Source organism: Procambarus clarkii, chromosome 59 (genome assembly GCF_040958095.1).
Source record: "Procambarus clarkii isolate CNS0578487 chromosome 59, FALCON_Pclarkii_2.0, whole genome shotgun sequence".
NCBI classification, from domain to species: domain Eukaryota; kingdom Metazoa; phylum Arthropoda; class Malacostraca; order Decapoda; family Cambaridae; genus Procambarus; species Procambarus clarkii.
This window is the reverse complement of record NC_091208.1, coordinates 22510489-22533553: the sequence shown is the minus strand read 5'-3', so window position 1 is coordinate 22533553 and position 23065 is coordinate 22510489. Positions and strand designations below refer to the sequence as shown.

The 23065-nt window shown below is 38.7% G+C and overlaps 1 protein-coding gene and 1 long non-coding RNA gene across 6 annotated transcripts in view; both read right to left on the bottom strand.

Annotated features, from left to right (window-relative positions):
* Positions 1-18929, bottom strand: LOC123768164 (uncharacterized). 5 transcript variants are annotated; one of them, XM_045758557.2, is made up of 12 exons: positions 18788-18929; positions 16111-16212; positions 15222-15419; positions 13532-13631; positions 12254-12735; positions 11755-12009; positions 10986-11084; positions 7588-7638; positions 6646-6739; positions 5392-5559; positions 1313-1473; positions 1-421 (listed from the first exon to the last, which is right to left on the bottom strand). In XM_045758557.2, the coding sequence occupies exons 2-12, from the start codon at positions 16195-16197 to the stop codon at positions 143-145; spliced, it is 1974 nt and encodes a 657-aa protein (XP_045614513.1). In that variant the 5' UTR covers positions 16198-16212; positions 18788-18929; the 3' UTR covers positions 1-142. The 5 variants fall into 5 exon arrangements, with proteins under 5 accessions (XP_045614513.1, XP_045614516.1, XP_045614515.1 ...); XM_045758560.2 differs by having other exon boundaries at positions 5425-5559; XM_045758559.2 differs by having other exon boundaries at positions 10986-11081.
* A 1821-nt stretch (positions 18930-20750) lies between these two features.
* The window catches only part of LOC138353689 (uncharacterized), a 3920-nt gene continuing 1605 nt past the window's right edge, over positions 20751-23065 (bottom strand). Inside the window, exon 2 of the long non-coding RNA XR_011223267.1 lies at positions 20751-23065. This exon is cut by the window's right edge and continues 1090 nt beyond it. This is a non-coding gene — a long non-coding RNA (uncharacterized lncRNA).

The following is a 23065-nucleotide window of genomic DNA, read 5'->3' as shown; positions in this document are numbered from 1 at the left end:
CTATTACAGAACCGAGATACATTTTGGTAGCTAAACATTCCTCGCCATCCATTTATTAAAGAAATAAGACCACAATATTAATAATAAAAAAAACATAATGCCTGCTCCACAGAACAGGAAGGATCAGGACCATTTCTCCCTCTCACTTATCAAGAAAGTGAGAAATTAAATTCCTTCCTTCATCGTGGTCTTGAGATAAAGGCGGGGGAGGGGGTGGTGAAGGTGGTGTTGAGAGTGGTAGTGGATGAGGAGAGTGACTGGGAGGAGTTTGGGTTCCTCCTGGGTCTTGAGGGCTGTTCTCCCTCGACAGACCCATAACGGCGGGTTCGGCAATCTTGGATTCCTGATCCCGTATCGTTACTGGTATCTTCAGAAGCGGAGGCGGAGGTGGACGAGATTCAATTCCCTGATCTGAAGAGCTCTGCAGATCGAGTAAAGTCTTACATATAGTTTTATATACAGTACATATATGCAATGTAAAAATATATACTGTAAAATCAAATTGTATAATACATATACAGGTACAGTATATACAGTGTCAACAAAACATCAACAAAATAAAATCAATGCAATAATGGATATAGCTAATGTTTCCAATGATTTAAACATTATACTGACATACCTATTCCTGTGTAAAATTACTTGGTAAATTTTGGGATTGCATGATAATCATATTACTGTATATCAGACCCCACAAAAAGCAGTAAGTTCTTGCCCGCTGAGATAACTTAAATTTTTTCTTAATAAAAATAAATGTCAAATGTACCTGAGTAAACATGCATGTTTGCACAGGTAAAACATGCCCACACATTGTGGGCTCTGTTTAACTAACCTGTCCTCTTAAAAATAATGTCGCTTTTGGCAGTTTACCAGTATGGCCAAAAGTGGACGTAATTTGAAAATGAAAAAAAAATGAAAATAAATTTGGGATTTTTTTTCAACAACAGTAAGTTAAGGGTCCTCTGGTAGGTTAGGTGGGCAGGAAATTCTCATAAAGTTTCAAAACGTTATGAAAAACGTTAATTGAAAGTTTCCGCTCCCAACCTTACCGAGTAAGCCGGACGACTCAACAGAAAACGGGACAGTACACCACTTTCGTGAGTCAATTTCATTTCAAATTACGTCCAAATTTGGCCATAGCGCGCATACGAGCAAAAAGCGACATTTTTAAGAGGACGGGTTGGTTTAACAGCCTTTACAAGTTATAATTTCTGAGGCGAGACCAAAGAGCCAGAGCTCAACCCCCCGCAAGTACAACTAGGTGAGGACACACACACACTTTGATTCCCTGCCCCCCACTGTCTCTGCTGACCTTATTTGTAATGGGAGGCGTTGCTCTCTGGGCTGCTAGAGCTTCAGACTGTTGTGCCTTGGCCTTAGCCAAAAGTGAGTTAAGTGTTAGTGCTGCATTCAGAACAGCTAAGCCATCTTGTGGGTCTGTCTCTGGTACATGTTCTTTGTCTTGAGATGAATCTGAAACAAACAAATTTGGATTATATAGTTCAGTTTATAATATCCAAAGTCACTATTCAATAAAAATAAAACTGTCCCTCTGTATTTTGCTTATTATTATGAGCCTCCTTAAAGCTGGTATATGTACAGTATACTGTATCTTTCACCAATATACTGCTCCTTCCTTTCTCCCTAACACGCGATAATGGTCCAAGATGGATACGAAACGTCACGGTTTCTTCATCTTCTGAGGCGTGGTTCGGTCATCACAGTATACTGTACTTATTGCATAAGATTATATTGCAACTTTTTCATCCATAAACAGTGACTACTAAATATTAAGTTCTTTCATCAATAACTATGGTGAGCTTTTTGGAACGCAGAAAGCTCACCATTTGTGCCGGTGTCAACACTCGTGAAATACTCTTAGAAATATAATTCACTGTTGTACTTCCTATATAATGTGAAAACTGACTTTGTCCAGTGTGATCCATTAAAGAGAAACAGCCAACAAATATTCAATGTTTATATGTTCAATACTCTGAGCTGTCCATTTTATTTTAAAGCTCTTTAACAAGTATATTATAACCTATCCCTCCCTACATGAGTTCATATCACTTGAATACTATCAATAAGTCAGTCATGACTTGGATTTCATAAATTATAAATAACATTTGTATCTTAGAAAGGTTTTTTTGTTGGTGTGAAAAATAATATGTAGAGTACCACTGAGGAAAGCATCTGGATTAATGTAGAGGAGCTTGAATAATCTGCGCTAATCTTTGGATAAATTGTATTTGCAGAAGATGATTAAGCCCCCCCCCCTCACCCCCTGCATCCAACACTGTGCTTTACAAACTTTTTAAAGATAAATTTGTGTATGATTGCATCTCCCAAGCATTTTGGACTTCATTATGTGATAAATTTGTGAATGGAAATGGGAGAAGTATTAAATAGTAATAATTAGATGTAAGTTTTGCTGAGTAAATGTTGAATGTAATGAAATACCACTTTCTGGTAGAGCCCTGGTGGCTCCGGTGTAGCTATCTCACTGAGATTACTCCAGTGCAGTTGCAAGAGTTCATTTGGCCCATTAAGGACCAAAGCCAAAACCTGCCCCCCCCCCCTTCCTCACATAAGGAAATGACATTCCACCATTTCACTGGGAAATCCGGAAAGTCAGCGAAGCTTCACAGATAACTACTGGGTGCACAAGCCTCACAACCATTAAAATGACAAAATAATTCCCAAACAAAACAAAATAAGCAAAAGAAAACCACACACAACTATCTAGAACCCAAAAGTACCAAATACTGCCTGGAGCTCAGTCCAGTGGCAGATATCAGTTCAGGAGCAGATAAAGACCGTCACAAACTGACAAACACAGAAGAAAGGGAGGGAGACAGGCGGCCACCAGGCTGCTACCAGAAAGAGGCATTTCATTACATTCAATACTGGGTATCCGGGGAAGCCCTGTAGCCTAATGACCACAGAAAATTCAGAAGAACTCATCAGAGTGGAGGAGAGGCAGCAGGCACAAAGTCAAAGTAGAGACCAATGCCGGGAAACACGGCCCAGGACAACACACGACTGAAGAGGACCAGGGATTAATTGTTGATTGTTCCCGCCAGAGGTGGCTAGTTTATTGTGCACCCCATATTCATCCTGTGAGTGGTAGCACAAAAAGGATTACAGGACTAGGGGTCATTGATTAAATACCTGGCTGCCATGACCCCTGTTAGTCCGCCAAAACCTCTGAGCCTGAATATCTGGCCAAAAATATCAGAGAAGACCATTGTGAGTGAAGCATATTTGCGAACATCATGGGCCCCAGGGATTGACCACAGGTTGGCTAGCCTTTATGAAACTGCAGACAAGATGAGAAATAAGAGTCTTAGAACAGGGGGACCAATGAATCTGAATCAACCCAAAAAGTGTCCACTGAAGGCAGCTGAAGCAGTGTCATGCAGGTAGCAATGAATTGCCGCCACTGGACACCACAAATGATGCACCCCTGACTGAATCAACCAAGCATCAATAACCAAAGGACCTTCCAGAAGCCCACCAACTCGTTTTTCACCATAAAAGGAGGAAACAGTTACAAAGAAAAGGGGCACCAGGGCCAAAAAAGTCCAGAGCCCCCGCCTCTGGAGAACAGCATGCTCACCAACCCGATAATTGGAGACAAAAGCCACCAAAAAACAGCTCCACATCCTCATGGAGTTGATCAGATCAACCCTGGTCAACCCATAGCAAAGGTAATGAACAGCCTTCACACTTGCAATTGGCGAGAGCTGGCACTGGGTTGCTCGCTAAAGAAAATGGTAACCACCAGCAGCCTTCTCCCTGTGTTGCAAAATAGCACCCACAGCATGCTGTATAAACAAGGCTTGAGAGTCCCTAGTGATCCCACACAATATATATATTGTGTGGGATTGTCTATACACACATTGTATATACATACATTGTCTAGATATTGTGTTGGGACACTATACACACACAAAATATGAAATGGAGAATTCTGAGAACAAAAATTACAAATACACCTTCAATTACTGTATATGATGGAAATCTATGGAGAAATGCATATCTATAGCTATACTAATGTACATAAAATATTTAGATATATGACAGACTAGTGAAATAGATATAAAATACATCATTAAGTAAGGATTATCTGCAATGTATAAACTGCCTATGAGACATGTACAATACCTCCCAAACATATTTCCAATTATAATACAATAGACACCAGTTAATTCAATGTATCCACAGTTTACGAACCTCCTTATACCTGATCAGCGAATTTATATCTATATAATGTATTTGTTATTTATTACTTACCTACAAAAACAAAATTGTTTATCAGTACAACATAATGAATGTACACAACTGGAGTGGCAAATGCTCAGGGCTTCAGGTGAGAACGTATCTGACAAGTCAATCCTTTATTTTATAAATTCACACACAGTATTGTTTTAATTATTAGTGCTTGTGTATCCCTGCAAGGTGGTCGACAATCCACATCTTTGTAAATACTAGTACTGCTCAAGATATGTTATAAAACCTTGCAAGAGCATACAAAAATAAAGCCAAGCTAAGAATGTGTTAATAAAGGTGTCATCCATTTAAACTATAGCTGGGATGTGGTCACGATAAGGATTTGGGATGGGACCGGGGGGGTGGAAAGGAATGGTGGCCAACCACTTGGACGGTTGGGATTGAACGATAACCTGCATGAAGCGAGACCGTCGCTCTACCGTCCAGCCCAAGTGGTTGGGCGAGAGGACAGTGAGGAAGCACTAGTATTAGGAGATGGACTCAACCCAGGTAATTTGTAATGAAGACCAATGAAAATACAAAGGATCAATACAGAATAATAAATAAATTCCCTGATTACCCCCAGGTACCTATCTTGAGGTTATCTTGAGATGATTTTGGGGCTTTAGTGTCCCCGAGGCCCGGTGCTCGACCAGGCCTCCACCCCCAGGAAACAGCCCGTGACAGCTGACTAACACCCAAGTACCTATTTTACTGCTAGGTAACAGGGGCATAGAGTGAAAGAAACTCTGCCCATTGTTTCTTGCCGGCACCCGAAATCGAACCTGGGACCACAGGATCACAAGTCCAGCGTGCTGTCCACTCAGCCGACCGGCTCCCTTACCTACACCACAGGTATTTTAAATAACACTAGATCTTGAATGATGAGAGTTAGTTGCAGCAAGTTTTGAAACCAATGCTTATTGCAACATATATCATTTGGCGAGAATGAGAATTATATTTGACGTCTCTTTTCTGCAGATGGGAACAGGGCAGGAGATCCAAGGCACATTTCTGTTTTGTCCTCTTAAGTTCTTAACAAATGTACTCCACAGTCGGTTAATTCACGGTAGGTGCAAGACCTATCACTGTGAATTAAAAGGTGTCTACTGTACTTACCACTAACACACTGCTCTTGCTGTTCAAACGTACCACTCTCTGCTTCCTTTTTCTTTTTGGGTTTAGGATGCCTTCTGCGTGTCATGGGTGCTGTTCGGAAAAGGTGGCTGGGTCGGTTGATGCCATGCAGTTTGAAGTAGAGACCGCAGGCATTGCAAACAATTTCGCCTGTCAGAAGACAAACATCTCTGGTAGTCAATAGGTCCCCAATGTTGTTATTTCATATTCCACAAGCATTATGAATGCCTTACCTTATTCCCCCTTCCATCCATTTTCTTCATTATTTTAAAAGTAAAATTTGTATTTGCATCACACTACAGTAAAAAAAAATAAGTATTTCAATACACTCATTACATTTCCCCCACTTTACTGCATCATGACAATCTGCCTAATGATTACTACCTTTCCAAGTGCTGTAGTTTAGATTACCCAAACCCACTTTAGCCATCACATTCAGTTACTTCCATAGGCAAGTATATGTTGTCATTAGATCAGATTCATACGTAGTAAGTAAGAAGACATTTTGGCACCGGCACCACAGGAATCTCTTCATGCAATCCTGCAGAATTGCATGAAGAGAAACAATTGGCACACTAACTGTTTATTTGCTTGCCTGGCCATGCCATCAAATTACTACTAGATGGCAGCAGCATGCATCAATTACCACATTATATAATTGAATCTTAGGGAAAAATAAGTTTCAATTTACACAGTATAATTAAAATCCCGATTTGTAGGTTTTTATTCCGAGACATTAAAAAGGGATTACAGTATACGTGCACAAAGTGTGCATTGTTGAGTCTGTCTCTCCAAGCCATCTCTCTCAGTTTATTCCAAAAGGTGCACAGCAGTGGGTTCACTCTTAATTCAAGAGTTTATATCACTTCATTTACAGACTTTCAAGAGCACTATGTAGGAACATAGGTGATTATTGCTGTGCCAAAAGCATTTTTGGCAATTTTCTCACCCTGTGTGTGTTGGTGGTTCCTTCTGTGTATTACCCACAAGCACTGTGAAGTTAGTGCATCAACAACATAGCAAATACTTAACACAGGAAGTAACCAAAAGTGATAGTTAAGGAAGGTGCTTTTCATACTGAATCAAATGTTGTATTTCTTTTCAGGTTCTTAATCCACAATTCTGCCCCCTTCATTAAACTACTTTCCTGCTGCAATAGCATACTAAATATACCTAGATTTTTTTTAATAAACAATAGAGTAACCTGTAATTTTTCTGGTCTTATAATATTCTTACCCTTATCATTACGTCGCCAAAGTTTGGTGTTGTTGGTGCCACAATTTGCGCACATGGCATACGGCATCAGCTTTGGAGACATTGTTGCCTGGTTCTGCAATAATAATAACAAAAATTATTTAAAATCTTATATTTCTAACAATTAAGAATTGTCTATCAGAATTTCTAGTGTGATATTAGTACTATTAATCAATAATTTTTTGCCTCTGCCTTATTCCCCTCCTTTATGGAGTGATGTTATATCGGATGTTTTTAGTATATCAGGGATAATGCCAGTATCTAGACTTGGTCTTTAAAGAATGATAAGGGCTTGCAATTGTGACCTTTTACAATTCTTGATGAACATGGAGTTCCAAGAATCAGGGCCTGGTGTAGCCATAGGCATACTGTCTATGGCTACTTCAAAATCAGGAGGGGGTTAGGGTGACATCTAAATTACGATTTGATGTTGGTATTACATTCATGAAGAATTTGTTTGGGTTATCAATCTTCAGCATGTTTAGGGGCTCATTGAAAATGGGAAAATACTGTTGCCTCAGTATTTTACTCATTTCTTTGTCGTCATCTGTTAAAGTTCCAACCCCCCCTTCCCCTTGCACAAGGACCCAATGCTGGATGTAATTTTTGTTCTAGATTTTACAAAGGAGAAAAAGTATTTTGGATTCCTCTTTATTTCACTTATGGCCTATTACTCTCTTTGCCTCTCCTTGATAATTTATATCTTAACCCACAAGAGTTATTGCTATCCCAATCCACAGGAATTATTGCTATCCCAATCCACAAGAATTATTGCTATCCCAATCCACAGGAATTATTGCTATCCGAACTACGTATCATTCATCTTTATGTCCTGCTGCTTAGTGCTACATATGGATAGCAAATTGTCAAAAATTACAAGTATTGAAATATACACAGTACTGTAAACTTAATACTAAACCTTACCGGAGATAATCCTTTTTTGTTCAGTCCAACGAGATGATTTAGGCCCAAATCCTGAAATTTTTAAAAATTTTATAAAAACCACAGACAAAAAGGAAGCATATTCTAATTATCATACAGGATTAAAAATTATTATGTAAACATGCCTCTTACCTTTATCAAAATAAACAAACTTTGCAACTTAAAAAATATTGACTGTTTCCATACTCATTAAAAACTTGTAATAAATTTGAAATTTAAAATACTGTGCAGTACTTAACACTTATATGGTTTTTAAAGTAATTATCAAAAGAAGATATCAAGCCAAAGGAGACAGTTTTCTGTAAATTTGAGAGGTTTTCTTATTTAATAAATAGTTTGTACACGTTTATATTCAAAACAGTATTAACTAGGAATGGTTCCAATGTAAAAATATACCAAATAATAACAATTTAATTTTGTACTTGCCCTTTGATGATCAGATTAATCCTGGTAAACTACCCGTTCCAACTCATTGAAATATAACTCATTGACTATTTTGTCTCAGATTTTTGGTCAAAGTTCTCTCCTTGCAAAGGAATTCTAAAATAAATAATTTGCTTTAAAAACTACAGTGCCAGTGATGACATCGCTCAGAAAACCCAGTATTAATAACTTTACTACATCAATTAGCCTCTTGTCTATGTTGTATCGACTCCTCTTTCCCCTATCTTGTCTAGTTAAACTACTCTTACTGGTAAACATCTTGTTATATTAACATGCAGATGCAAAGTGGACCTGTGAATGTGTGTGTACATGTACACTCACACATGCACGAGTGCTTACCCAACAATGACTACTAATTATGGAGTCTAACGCCATATAAGCTGCCTACTAACCTTTTTGTACTCTATATATACCTATTAACTCCCCTGATGTTTGAGTTATAAATTTTATCTCGAGATGATTTCGGGGCTTTAGTGTCCCCGTGGCCCGGTCCTCGACCAGGCCTCCACACCCAGGAAGTTGCCCGTGACAGCTGACTAATACCCAGGTACCTATTTTACTGCTAGGTAACAGGGGCATAGGGTGAAAGAAACTCTGCCCCTTGTTTCTCGCCGGTGCCCGGGATTGAACCCGGGACCACAGGATCACAAGTCCAGTGTGCTGTCAAACTGTATTTGAACTTGAAAGTTGTGACTGGAGGACGGTTCCACAACATCCATTTTTAGCGCATTCTAAATATTGGGAAGGTTCGAGCCTATCCTTAATGTCTCTTATTGCATCTGGCCTTTGGTAGTGTCATATCCTAATATTAGGAATAATTACAGAGGATACAGGATCATCATAAAAACACTTCAGGTGATGAAACAATGTACTCTTGCAAATTTATTAGTTTACATTTCATATCTACAGACCTCTCAGAAAATATATATGTCTTTAATTCATGATGACATTACCACCAAGAACTGCTAAGACTCTTCTCCATTCATCTACAATATAAACAAAAACTTAAAACAAATATTCAGGAAAATGCAAAGCTTAAATACTGTACTGTGTCCATGTAGCATGTGATCGTAAAAATACTGAAGCACATCACTCCAGTTTATGGCGGCAGTGCTCTGATATACCACACATGATTACATTTTGTAATGAAGAGTTAAATAGCAGCATTTAAAATTAGCAGTACCAAGCAGTAAATATGTATCTAAGCATTTACCATTTGCTTCCTGCGATAAGAGTTGGTAGGAAAATGTTACGATGAAACTGTTTTTGTCAACAAACACATTTTGTCGTGTCATTAAACTGCAGTTTGAAGACAAACATTAATTACCTAGTTTTACATCATATAGGTTGTCGAGTAATTATTGATCAACTAGGTTCTGGGACCATACATACATTTACATAGTTACAATATGGGGAGTGATTTTGCTACAGAGTTTTAATCTGAATAATCAGTTAATGTTGACCAGACCACACACTAGAAAGTGAAGGAACGACGACGTTTCAGTCTGTCTTGGACCAATCAGTTAATATTTAGTACCAAAATGACATTTTCATCATGCCAAGTGCCCCATATACCAAATATAAGGTTTACAGTCATGCTAACTGTGCTGTATGATCTACTTTAGACAATTAAGGGAAGCATGCTCCTAGTGTATAAGTTGTGTGTGTGTGTGTGTAGATATATGCATATGCATGCTTAAATCTAATGTCAAACAGTAGAAAATTATCCATCGTAACTGGTTAGAGCACAAATACAGTACAGCGAAATATTAGCAATCTTCCCTCCCAAGTCTTCCGATGATCAGTGTGTTCTTTTCTCAAGACACTCGAGTGAAAGGTCTATAAGAAGAGAAGTGAGTGTTCAGATGCCATGAAAACAAAATTTTCTCTTTGCATTTCATACAAGGAGAAAATAGCCCAGATAGAGAGTTTTTATACCTGGACAATACAAACCCTAGCCCAGGACGTGTGCTGCACATCTGTACCGCACACAAAATGAATATTTTACCAAAGATATTTTTTACATAAATAACATGGAGACACTTACAACACCTGAGATTAATGCAGAATTAAAAATTACATTTTATAAGGCAAGACAGGCTAATATTCCATTGAAGAATGGAATGCCTCCTGCCCTGTCGAGCTAGAGGGATAGATACGAGAAGGATAAAGAATAAAAAGATTAAAGTACATATACAGTACAGAAAAGATGGGATAGGAAGATAATGACAAAGAAACATCTACAGAACTGGGGAATAGGTTTTGAGTTTTTAATGTTACCTCCATGCAAACTTTACTAAATGGCCAAGTAAAGAAGAGCCAGGTATTTCTACTTCTGCTCCTTATCACTGTTAAAAAATTAAACTTTCAATGCATATTTACATTTGGTATTGAAACAAAAACCTTTGAAACCATTACATCATGCTATAATTAACAACAATCACAAGTACTGTACATTTCATGCATAATGCTTCAAGAAATAAACCCAGTATATATGTAATCAAGTATATATGTAATTAAATGTAATATATGTAATCTGTACATGTAATCAAATTATAATTTTACAGTTAATATTTCATGTGTTTTTGTTTTGCAAGTTAAATTAATTTTTCTTTAAAAATAAAAGCAGCATTTATTGTATTATATTATAAAAAAGTAACATTGATACTATGCACTGTATAACAATTTATATGAATTACATTAAATGCTGCTATAAATTGTACAGTTAAACACACACACATGCAAGTACAGATCAGCAAGTGTGAACGGACGTTAATGAGCAAGTCAACTTGCAAATAATCAGAAACACAAAACTTTCTGCTAGTAGGTCTTACATGAAATTCAATCTATTATAGCCATGGAATCATGCAGAATAATCACCAGACAAATCATTTAATAATCATGCAAGGTCAAGCCTACAATTTGTTTAGGCCTACCATAGCTTGCTGGCTGGCACTAGGCAATGCTTCGTGGTTCCCTGGCTCCGGGGACTGTCTCAGCTGACCGGTGTTCTCCCATGCTTGACCACCACTCTGCTGAAAGTCAATAACAGTATATTTACAACCAAGAATAAACTGTCATCCACTGAACAAATCCACAAGCGCCGTGATGAACCTACGTCCGAAAGGATCCCAGACGTAGGTTCAAACCCTCATCGCGGTCCTTGTGGATTTGTTCATTTGATGTATCATGCTATTGTGATTTCTGTGTGTAAACTATCGTCTACTCTACATGATAGCAATCAATTTGCAACTCAAAAATAAACAGTAGAATTACTTTGTTTCTCATTGTCACGAGGTGAGGATGCATCAACATTGAGGTAAACACTACATTACTGTTGGAGCAGCCCGTCCTCCTAACAGAACGTCGCATTTTGACTCGTACTTTACCCAAGGCCAAAAATCGTTGTACAAGAAAATGATAGTGGCTCGCAAAATTGCCATTCTGTTCCCTTTTCTGTTTTGGGTCCTCTAGTAGGCTAGCAGAGAGAACTTTAGTACGACATCTTGAGGTTATCTTGAGATGATTTCAGGGCTTTAGTGTCCCTTTTAGTGTGCTAAAAATCATAGCCGTTTGGAAAAATTACATTACCATTTTCTATTCATGGGTCCTTGGTTAGGTTCGGGCCATTTAATACATCAGTTTAGTGACATAAATGCTCAAGAGTACGGGCCAGAGAAACTAGCCTTGGTGAAATTCACTTACCACAGAGAATGACCCCACACGAAACAGTCCGAGCGGTAGGACGGGTGTTGTGTGAGTAAGCCCACTACTCGATACAACTGGGTTCAGCCCTGGAGGTGGCGGGTAAAATGACGATATTCTTCTATACATGAGCCGATTTTCTGACTCGTGATCTGGGTCTGGATCCTCCCAACTGTTTTCTTCGTCTGCTATTGGATCATCAGGTCCTAAGTGTACTGGTAACAGCTCCTCTTTCACCTCTTCTTTTATTTCCGTCTGAAAGTAAATAAGAGAGCTTGAGATTGTTTAAGCTTCATCTACAGCGATGGCTATACGATAATCAAATGACAGTTTATTTCTGGGAACACAAAGTCCTAACTTTATCGTGTGGGTCAACATTTCCTCATGCATTATTTGCTGTTTGGGTTAGTTTAGTTAGTTTAACTCTAAGGAGTTACTGTAAATAGAAAACAATCATGTTATTAAAAATGATATTTAATCACAAATGCTTATGATATACCTGAAGAAACTGGCTTGGGTGATTTTCCAAGGTTGAAGATTTTGGTGAAGATTTAACTTTCTTGGAGTGAGATTGGGATTGATGGGACTGTTGCTGGTTGAGATGGGAACCTTCTGAAGGTGTTTGTGATGTTGTTGTTCCCTGACGCATGGATGACACAATCTGCAGCCAACCTGATTTTTGGTTGGCCTTATCTATATCTGTTACAGGGACAGTTACCTTTACAGGAGAAGTCAAGGGAAGTGATTGACTTGTTGCTGTAGAAGTGTGAAGAAGAGACTGAGTATGTGGAGTAGAACTGACAGGAACAGAGATGGTGGGAGCTGTAGATGTCTGAACGCTGGTCAAATTGGAAGCCTCGTTTGAAGAGTGCCATGATGATAATACCGGCTGTCCTGAGGGATGTGTAAGTTTCTTTTTTCTCTTCTTTTTAGGTGGTGGGCTTTCAGGAGATGAATGATGGTCCAGACTGAGATTTGTGTCTGAAACCAAACATCGAATAAACTTGTACAGTAGTTCAAAACTCTGTACATATAGTAAGGACTAACACTAAACTCGTACATGTTTATATATTAAGTGTGCGTGCAGTATATACTATTTCAAGCTTGCATTATTCTAATCGTAAACTTTTCAATTGTTCCTCCTTGAAATTTTGTTTAGTTGCTTACATAATTTATTTTGCTTATCTAAATTTTTTGTTGAAGTATGAGTATTGTACTAATATTTTTATAGTACACAGAATCAATTAAACATGATCTATTTTCACTTCAACTTTCTGATCTGGAACACCATTGAGGTTGACATTAAATAAAAATATAAGACCAGAGGTTGAGATGTTTAGTGACAATCTCCGAATCTATTATTAGTTATAGGGAACAGGTATAAAAATGTCTTCTGAATTAACCAGAGCACAATTTGTGCATTAACCACTGGCAAATGCTATGTATCCTAGAGACTTTTTAGTATAACACTCCAGTTCTTAAAGAAGTCATCTCATATAGGAAATTCCTCCATCATTGTTAAAAGCATTTAAAATACTGCATAGTACTTGAAACAATTGTAAAAGTATGTGCCACATGTTGTCACTTAAGCATCTACACATGGGAGGCAACAATGAAAAATTTGAAACAAGATACAAGAACAATATTAAGACCAAAAATATCAAAATATGCGAAGGAGGGTTAAGGCCCCAGACCCCGCAAGGATGAAAGTGCAAAACAATTTTTAGAATACACCCTGGACACAAATGTTAGTTGTAGCTAAAATGAAAAAACTTACTAGACAAGCTATCAGTAGGTTCAGGGACTGCCAACCCCTTTATCTTAAGACATTCAGCAGTCTTCAGCAGTGTTGCAAGGTTGGCCTGGCGCACATTAACCTGTTTAGGAAATAGAAGATAAATTTTTTAAACTAGAAATCTGACTTCGTTTTTTATAATCTACCAATAATTATAATCACTGAGTATAATTATATAAGTATAATAATTATAATCAATTGCTACTCTAACCAGTAGCAATTTAGTCGATAAAATCATCTAATGTAACCAATGAGCTATTTCTACCCATTACCAAGATAGTTAATGTAGTCTAAGTGTGTAACCGTTAAATTCTCTCTCACTCTTAGGAACATAGCCAATGCTACCTTTCTATGTAACCATTAGTGAAAGGTTACCGGATCTTGGCCACACGCTGTAAAAACCCAATACAGTATGTACCAGCTACAGCGCTGGATAAAACAAAATTACAAAAATTACAGCAAGTATATACTACAATAACATGTTAAAATATGAAAGGTACTTAAATCTAAAGAGCAAGAATAAAAATGTAAAATTTTAGCTTTTCCACAAGTATGTGTACTAAAGAATATAAGAAAAGTGTTTTCCAATCATAGAATATAAAGTATTATAATTGATTTATTTTGCATTTTCATTTAGTTTTAAAGCAGACATGCCACCTGAGAGGCCACTGTTCAATAACAAGGCTTGACGCAACCCAAACCAGAGCACACTTTACTAAAGCTTCTCTATTAGGCTCCAACAGCCGAGAAAGATGGTTAAGAAGTCATGTTTCTTAGTGCAAATGCTTCCTCCACTCCGTAAAAAAATTTTCTGTGTTTTACATTGCCCTACAGCTTATAAATATTTGTGCATTGTTCAGCACATAAATACTTTTACTCTCCCATGAAAATTTTGCCCTTATGAATACCACTGCCTTTTTTTAATTTGTCTACCATCTATCTGCTCACCTTAAATGCTTTCATATATCTGCATCACTCATCCCAGGGTTTTTTTTTTATAAGATCCTCATCCAAAAGCCTAGCTTTTTCACAATTGATGACCTCTGAAACACCATCACCCGCTAACTGTTTGCCATTTATCCACATTAACAATAATTTTTCAAAATCCTCAAGTGTTTGTGTTTTCTTTTGCTTCATTAGCACTTTTACACCTTTTACCACATTAGGCTCATAATGTTTTCTTAGCAATTAAGGTGCTTATCGTCAACATAGATTTGTTGTATAGCCTAGCCAAATCAATTACGCTCACCGTCTTCATGTTTATGAAGGATCTCATTTTTTTTTCTTCAATCATCATCCTCACAACTATTTTCTTAGGTTTAACTTTATTACAAACTTTCTTGGGACCCACGGAGTGATATATATACAGTAATAAGAACTTTTATGTTAAGCAACAAAAAAAGCACAAAAACTATGAAATTGTTCGCAGAGAATTCAAGTGCGGTTATCATTAGGCAGGATACAAGTGTAAACTGATCTTACCGACTTGGACAATTATGAATGAGTGGTTTGTTTGTACTCTGAAGTTAACGTCGTACATCACGAGGGCATATTTTCCGACAAAATGTTTGTCATACACTGGAAAATTTGTATTCAGGTGCAATCATACACAGAGGTTCCACTGCACCGTAATTAGAAAAGAGAACACGGAAGAGAAAATTTGTGCACTAACCTGCCCACAGTACATGTAGTCAAGTAAACACTCCACATCCTGAGCCCGTGCCTCGTTGAGCACTATTACTGCCCTCGAAGTGTCACTTGGTGTCTGCTGGAATATTTCATCAAAGAAATCACTGCAAGTGGCAAGAACAAGTCTGTGCACCATGAAGAGACGTCCTTCACATGCAAGCGTCGCATCAGCATATCGTGGCTGCAAGGAGAAAGCATTCTTATAGCCACCTTATTATCAAATATATATATCTATGGAGATGTATAGAATATATTCTTCAATACTACTATACATGGCAATTATATTTAAAAAATTAAACATTGAATGTAAAGCAAACCCTTTTCTGGTGGGTGCCCAATAGCTCCCCAGCTCAGCTTTGGTACCACCAACCCCTATCCCAACACACTAGTCCTCTAAAATCCATACATTGCCTACTGCAAGCCACAACCAGAATTTGGCTTCCTCTATGAGGCAAGTGGGAGAAAGTGGATCAGAAATCAGCCACAGAATTAGGAAAACCAACCAAAAAAAACATAGGCACAACACATCAGTCTGGTCCTGGCTTCCAGTAGGAGACAGATGGGTCTGAGGCCTCATGTGTTGGATAAGGTACAGAGGTTCCTGAGCTACCAAGGGGTTCCTCACGGAAAAATACATAAATCATTAAACACGTCAATATACTATAGAGAACTGAGCATTTTCCATGCTAAACAATGCAACAAATATTTGTTTAAAAATTACTAGTTGGCATAGAGATAATACTTAAAAGTTTTTAAAACAATTCTGTAAGTAAAGCAGAACATGAAACTGGAAATAGCAGTTTATTACTACAGCTAAATCACTCAAAATTGATAAAAGTAACCCCAGAACGTGTTTAAAAACAATAATATACCTTAGAGCGAAGTCTGTGTAAGATGTGGCAGAACGTTGCTTCATGGTTGTTCCACCTCAGCTTCAACAAACCTTCTGCCAAAGCCATTATAGAGCTGCACACCTGAAGAAAAGACATTGTACTGCATAAGAACATGTAACAAGTGAACCTCTAAAGACTAAGAGGCAATGAGAATAAACACAATTCCATTTTCTCCTGAAACTGGCAAGTTATTCAAATCCAGTCAATACTGAATTTATTACTTAGCTCTGGAATGATTATTATTATATCAACCCCTGTCCATTCCTCTGAGAATTTTGTAGGTGGTGATCATGTCTCCCCTAATTCTTCTGTCTTCCAGGGATGTGAAGTTTAATTTCCCTAGCCTTTCCTCGTAACTCATACCTCTCAGTTCTGGGACTAATCTGGTGGCATACCTCTGAATCTTCTGTAGCCTTGTCTTGTATGCCATTTGTAGAAGTTGCGTGTATATTCCCTCCGTATTGCTTTATTGGTATTGAGGTACAGTACAGCACTTCAGAATGTTTGTCAGAGATCTGGGTATAGGTCGTGGAACAGTGGAACCACTTACTCGTGTTTACTTGGCGAGTTTTGTCATCCGATTGAAGGGTTGCACCCATATTTAGACTGGAATGAAGCCTAAGGTAATGTTAATGCCTGTTTACTGGAGCCAGTGGTGCGTGAGGTAGTGTTTCGCTACATGCATGAATCGTTGAATACTATAATGACTGGTTTATAAAGTCTAGCTTTTGTTATTATTAATATAAATGTTTTCTTTTAGTTTGTTTTATTTTTGTTAATTTTTATATTTCATTTGTATGAAATATATAGTTGTAGTTGGTATTGTATTAGAGGATTTGTAATATAGGCTACTGTATGAACTTGAAAATTAATACTGTATAGGCTACTGTATGATTGAAAATAAATTTATCCCAAACCATTTTCATTATAGTACAGTAGAACCTCGGTTGACGACTGCCCTAGAATACGAAATTTTTATTTGACGAAGTCAAATTCGTCGTAAAATTTGAATTGGTGTACGACGATTTACTTGGAAGACGACGTCTGTTCATACATGTATGGGTTGAACGAGTGCGTGGTGCTGGGGGCATTGGGTGAGGCATCTCAGTTTGTTTACAAGTCTATCCCATGTAGTGACGACCGCAGCCGCGCTTGGAATTCTTTGTGAAGAATTTCATTGTTTGCCTGCTTTTTTGCTATTTTAACATAAAAGTTCTTATTACATAACACGTCATGGGTCCATTACACCTGGCACGGCACACCTCCAACTATAACTGCTCGTCTGCCTTCATTTCCCAACCAGCAATCATAATCTTCAAGTGTCCAGTAATCTGTTTCACTTAAGCCATACTTTTCTGGCTATGGTTTTGTAGAGATTTTAATATCCATGGAAGGAATTGTGCCCAACCACTTGGATGGCCGGGGATTGAATACCGATCTGCATGAAGCGAGACTGTCGCTCTACCGTTCAGGCCAAGTGATTAGGGTAAGGATGTGTTAGAAAAAAAAATGTTCCTTGCATCTTTTAAAAGTAGATAACATTTGATGAGACCATGCATTATTCACACTAGATAATGCAACCCAAAAACCTATGAGCAGTGCAGCCATACTTATTTTTATAATGTACTGTACACATAAATAGAATGCTCAATGTGACTTATCCAAATAACAGTAATATACTGGCTTTTATTCAATTAACATAGCGTCTTATGGACTTAAATTCAAATAGCAAAGCCCCATGAACCTTGATTATTTAGACAATTCTCCAACTGCTCCTATGAGCAAGTGCAAGTATTTCCAGAAGATCTTTAATAAGTAATGTGTAATTTTTTGAAAAAAAAAAAGTACTTTAAGTACCGTACTGCTTAATATTTAAGATGTACACATAGAGGAAGTTATTAGCACTTTATTTAATAGGTACATTAACAAAATTCAATACAAAGTTCCATAAAACTTTAAGCACCACATGGTTGCTCTTGCAGGATGTAGTTGTGCAACTTCGCCTATCAATGCCTCTCAAGTTTTGCCTCTACATAGACATACTGTATCTCTCTTACTAACCATGATAAATAATTACTGGCCAGGCATTGTATTAAAACTATTGTATAATATAGATATATCATCCCTTTAGCTCGTATAAATCAGATGTGTTTCGAGAAGTAATATATTTATATTTTCTTAAACTTTACACGCAAATCTCTGAATTGTGAAACTAGAATTGTCATAAATTTCATAACAATTACCTAAAATCCAAGTGTCCCTAGGTTTATGAACAGATGTATATTTCTACAAGTATAGATGTTCATACTGATAGACAAAAATGGGTAACTCTATATTATTTTACTGAAAATAGTGATATAAAGTTACAAAACTGTTACAAATGTTTACAAACTCCTATAACCATATCAGTTTAATTTCCCTCGACAGTCGAGTTAAAGCAAGCACTGGCGAGTTATTGAGCGGCTGCCGAGGATGAGAATAAGATGAGAGAGGTCTAGAAACACCAGCATGAGGCTAACAGACTCCCTCATACCTTCTCATTTTTTACGCAACAATTGCAGGTAAGAATGTTACTCACCTCTAGGCGAGCCAGTCCTCACACCCTCACTATGGCTCTCAATACACGCCTCTCACTCCTCATAACACGCACGCTTACCCGTCTGCGTAGAGAGCTTCCTCATGCACTCCTTCTCATACACGTCACTATTAATATCAAAGGGTAAATGGCTTAAAATACGTGTGTGATTCTTATCGTGGGAGCACCTCCGTCCGCCATTACTGAGATTCTGACGCTGATCAACAACACTCTCTCCCATTCCTCTCAACCCACAAAAAAACTTTAATTTATAACATCACTCGTTTTATTTATCGAACAAAAATGCATAAATATGAATGTTTTTTATTGTCAAGGAGGTTTGTATGAGAGTTCGAGTGGTGGCTGCGCAGGTTGGATTTATTAAAGGTGGTGAAGGAAGCGGAAGCCAGAGTCGTGTGGGTCGAGGCGATAAGACTTAGGTTCTAAGCTTGGCTGCCGTCCGCCGCCTTCATTAAAACAGCGTGACACAGTCCTCTTCCTCCCCCCCACACCCGCCAACAAACTTCCCACATCCTCATCTACATTAATTCAACACGCCAGCAGCCATCAAGCTACCCCCACCCCCCTCGCTAATCGCAGCCTGCGACTGGCTAATCTATTATGAGATCCCGACAAGGCCGTGATGTCACAGATTCTAATACAAGCCTGCAGCATCTTATTTATAAAACCTACACCAGTTTTCTTCCACTGACACCACATAATACATAATTTATGGACCCTAGTATTAATATATTAATGAAACGTAAATGCGATAAATAGTCTGGAAGACGTGGTCAGGTTGCCTACTTCCGTTATACACTACTTCAATAATTATTATAAAAAACCTAGCAGGTCTGTAAAAAAGAATATTACGGTACTTATATGTGAATACATACGTGGAAGAGCATATATATATTATTTGTTAACGAATCACAGAGGTTATCATGCGTTTTAGATTTTTAGTGGCTTTACTAAAAATCTTTACTTTTAGTGGTATTAGTTAGTGGTATTCATATGCAACCCTTAATGTACCTTCAGATGTAGTACCTCTGGATATGTGCTTATGTGTTCATATTTATTAATTAAATATTACTATTATATATATACCTATATTTATAACAACTATTTTCGCATGAATTCATTTGCGTTTAGCAGAAACTATAGTTTCTTCAGCAATTATGATAATGATAATATTTATTCAAAAGAATGTGTGTACAAAGAACACATGAGTAATGTACAACTGTACATTCAAGTACATGCACTCTTATAGAGTACATAGAGTGTAGTTAATGTTATAGTTGTATGGTAGTGTATATAATTATAGAGTGTAGGAGTGCTCATGTACTCTTATGCAGATCAAATATAGATGGACAGGTACGACTATTTAAGCAAATATCATGTAGAGAATGTAACTATACTTGCCCGGTCTAAGGTGTGTGTGTGTGTGTGCGAACTGTCCTCTCCGGGGTGGTGAAGGCCCACACGTGTAACCTTAACTGCGTCGTTGGTGGTGGAGGCCACGACGCTCGTTCCGCTCGTGTTAACTCACCAGTAATTGGGGGACCGGTTGTTAACCGATTGGTGGGTACTGTTTCAGGGGTTAAGCAGTTGTAGGGTTTAATCTGAGCTCTCGTGGTAAGGAAAAACCTAGCTTTCGACATAAGTCAGATGTCGCTTGGTCCTGTACCCACTTGTATGACAAGGAAGTCACAGTCAATGGGGCTCAGGGGTTGTATATGAGGTCCCAGCACAACTGTCAACGTGGGGTGGCCGGGGGAAGGGGGGGGGGATTATAAAATGTTAGTTATTTATTATATTAATAATATAATTAGGTACACGAGGTACAGTTAAAGACTGTACCTCTCTCAACCGATTTAAGATAAAAACGAAGCACTACCTAATAAATTCCCTGTAACCTACCTTACCCCTATATTGTCAACAATGTTTTTTTTAAACACCGCTGTTTGTCGACCTAATTATATTTGTGCTGCTTTTTCCGCAGCACAAATTGTTTTTAGTCTCACTCTAGGGAAAATCAAAGATATTTATTTATTTATTTATTTATTTATTTACAAGAAGGTACAATGGGGGTTAAGAGATTACATAGTAATGGTGATTTTACATTTGTCCCACGTGTTGTATCCTTGAGTTTTATTACAGTCTTGATGTATCAGTCAAGAAATACAACAAATGATATACAATATAATACCTTTTAGAATATATTATTATTATAATTGTATATACTTTTTTAATGACAGTATATATGCCACAGCATCAACATGTGAGTAAACATGTCATACATACATACATACATACATACATACATACATACATACATACATACATACATACATACATACATACATACATACATACATACATACTGTGTCTCACTGATTACCATTTGGTACCTTCCTTACCTGGTTCATACGAGGCTGATACAAAGGTAATTACTGCGTATGTATCTAACTCTATCAGAGCATACGATGCCTGGAGGCAGCCTAGCAGGCGACCCACATGCCTACACGCCTCCACCGGTGACTGTCCTCTGGTCACCACACACACACACACACACACACACACACACACACACACACACACACACACACACACACACACACACACACACACAGGGTTGATAAAGACAGTCTATTTAACACAAGGGGCACACGCACAAGGGGACACAGGTGGAAACTGAGTGCCCAAATGAGCCACAGAGATATTAGAAAGAACTTTTTTAGTGTCAGAGTGGTTGACAAATGGAATGCATTAGGAAGTAATGTGGTGGAGGCTGACTCTATACACAGTTTCAAGTGTAGATATGATAGAGCCCAATAGGCTCAGGAATCTGTACACATGTTGATTGACGGTTGAGAGGCGGGACCAAAGAGCCAGAGCTCAACCCCCGCAAACACAACTAGGTGAGTGTAACTAGGTGAGTGTAACTAGGTGAGTACACACACGGGCGCTGGTGGCTGAGTGGACAGCACGTTGGACACGTAATCATGTCGACCGGGGTTCACTTCCCGGCGCCGGCGAGAAATAAAATGGGCAGAGTTTCTTTCACCCCTGATGTTCCCTGTTACCTAGCAGTAAATAGGTACCTGGGAGATAAACAGCTGTTATGGGCTGCTTCCTGGGTGTGTGTGTGAAAAAAAAACAGTTGATCGATTGACCGTTAAGAGGCGGGCCGAAAGAACCAGAGCTCAACCCCCGCAAGCACAACTAGGCGAATACACAGTAGTTTCAAAGCGTCATGCGACAAAGAGTACTGGGAAGACGGGACACCACGAGCGTAGGTCTCGTCCTGTAACTACACTTTGGTAATTACAGCCATGGGAGAGGACTATTGTTTAGTGGTCCATCGTGAAGCGAGAGGGACAGAGAGAGAGCACGGAGGGTGACGTCACGGGACATTATAACACGGAGGAAGACGTGGACACTTCGGCACGCAGCCGGAATAGTCCTCTCAGGTATGTCCACACCCCCCACACCCTCGCCCCCCACCCCACACCCCCACACCCTACACCCCAACACCACACATACACACACACATACACTACATCAGTTGATTGACGGTTGAGAGGCGGGACCAAAGAGCCAAAGCTCAACCCCCGCACCACAACTAGGTGAGTACGGGAGAAAGACAGCCAGGCTACACCTGGATAAACTAAAAGAATGATCTAAAAAAATGGCTACTAGAGTTTAGTTCAAGTAAATGTACTCGAGTATTGAAACTGTACTTCGAGTACTGAAACTAGGTGGAGAGAGCAGGAAGCCGGACACAATGTATCAACTGGATGATACAATTCTTTATGAAACGGAGAGAGAAGGATTTAGAGGTTGGAAATCACGACGAACCTATCTTCTAAAGCCAACAGCAAGAGGATATCATCAGCGGCGTACTCGAGGCTCGCTAACATCAGAATTGCATTTAGAACTGCCTTCAGCAGTCACCGTGGCACAGTAGTAAGACACTCGCCGCGCAAATAATTTGGCCTGGGTTCGTATCCTGGCCGGGGAGGATTGACTGGGCGCCATTCCTTAACGGTACGCCTCTGTTCAACCAGCAGTAAATGGGTACCTGGTTGTTAAACGATTTGGCGGGTCGTATTCCAGGGAAAAATGAAGATTAAGGACCTGCCCGAAACACTCTCCCCCACAACACGCTAACTCCTGAATACCTACTTACTGGTAGGCGAACAGAGGCATTAGGTAAAAGAAAATGTGCCCAACCCTTTCTCTCCCGCCCCGGGATTGGAATCCGGAATTCAGGATTATGCGTCGAGAACGAACCCGACTGTGCTACGGGGACCCTCTTGAGGGTCATCGCTCCTCAAACACTTTCACCACACAAGA

Bases quoted from the DNA above. Each gene is read 5' to 3' on its own strand.
- LOC123768164 (XM_045758557.2), bottom strand. From the start codon at position 16,197: ATGGCTTTGGCAGAAGGTTTGTTGAAGCTGAGGTGGAACAACCATGAA. The intron at 13,632-15,221 runs GTTAGTGCACAA...TTTCCTAAACAG, and splicing joins ACTACATGTACTGTGGGCAG to GTTAATGTGCGCCAGGCCAA. The intron at 7,639-10,985 runs GTAGGCCTAAAC...TAAAAATTTCAG, and splicing joins GTGCCAGCCAGCAAGCTATG to GATTTGGGCCTAAATCATCT.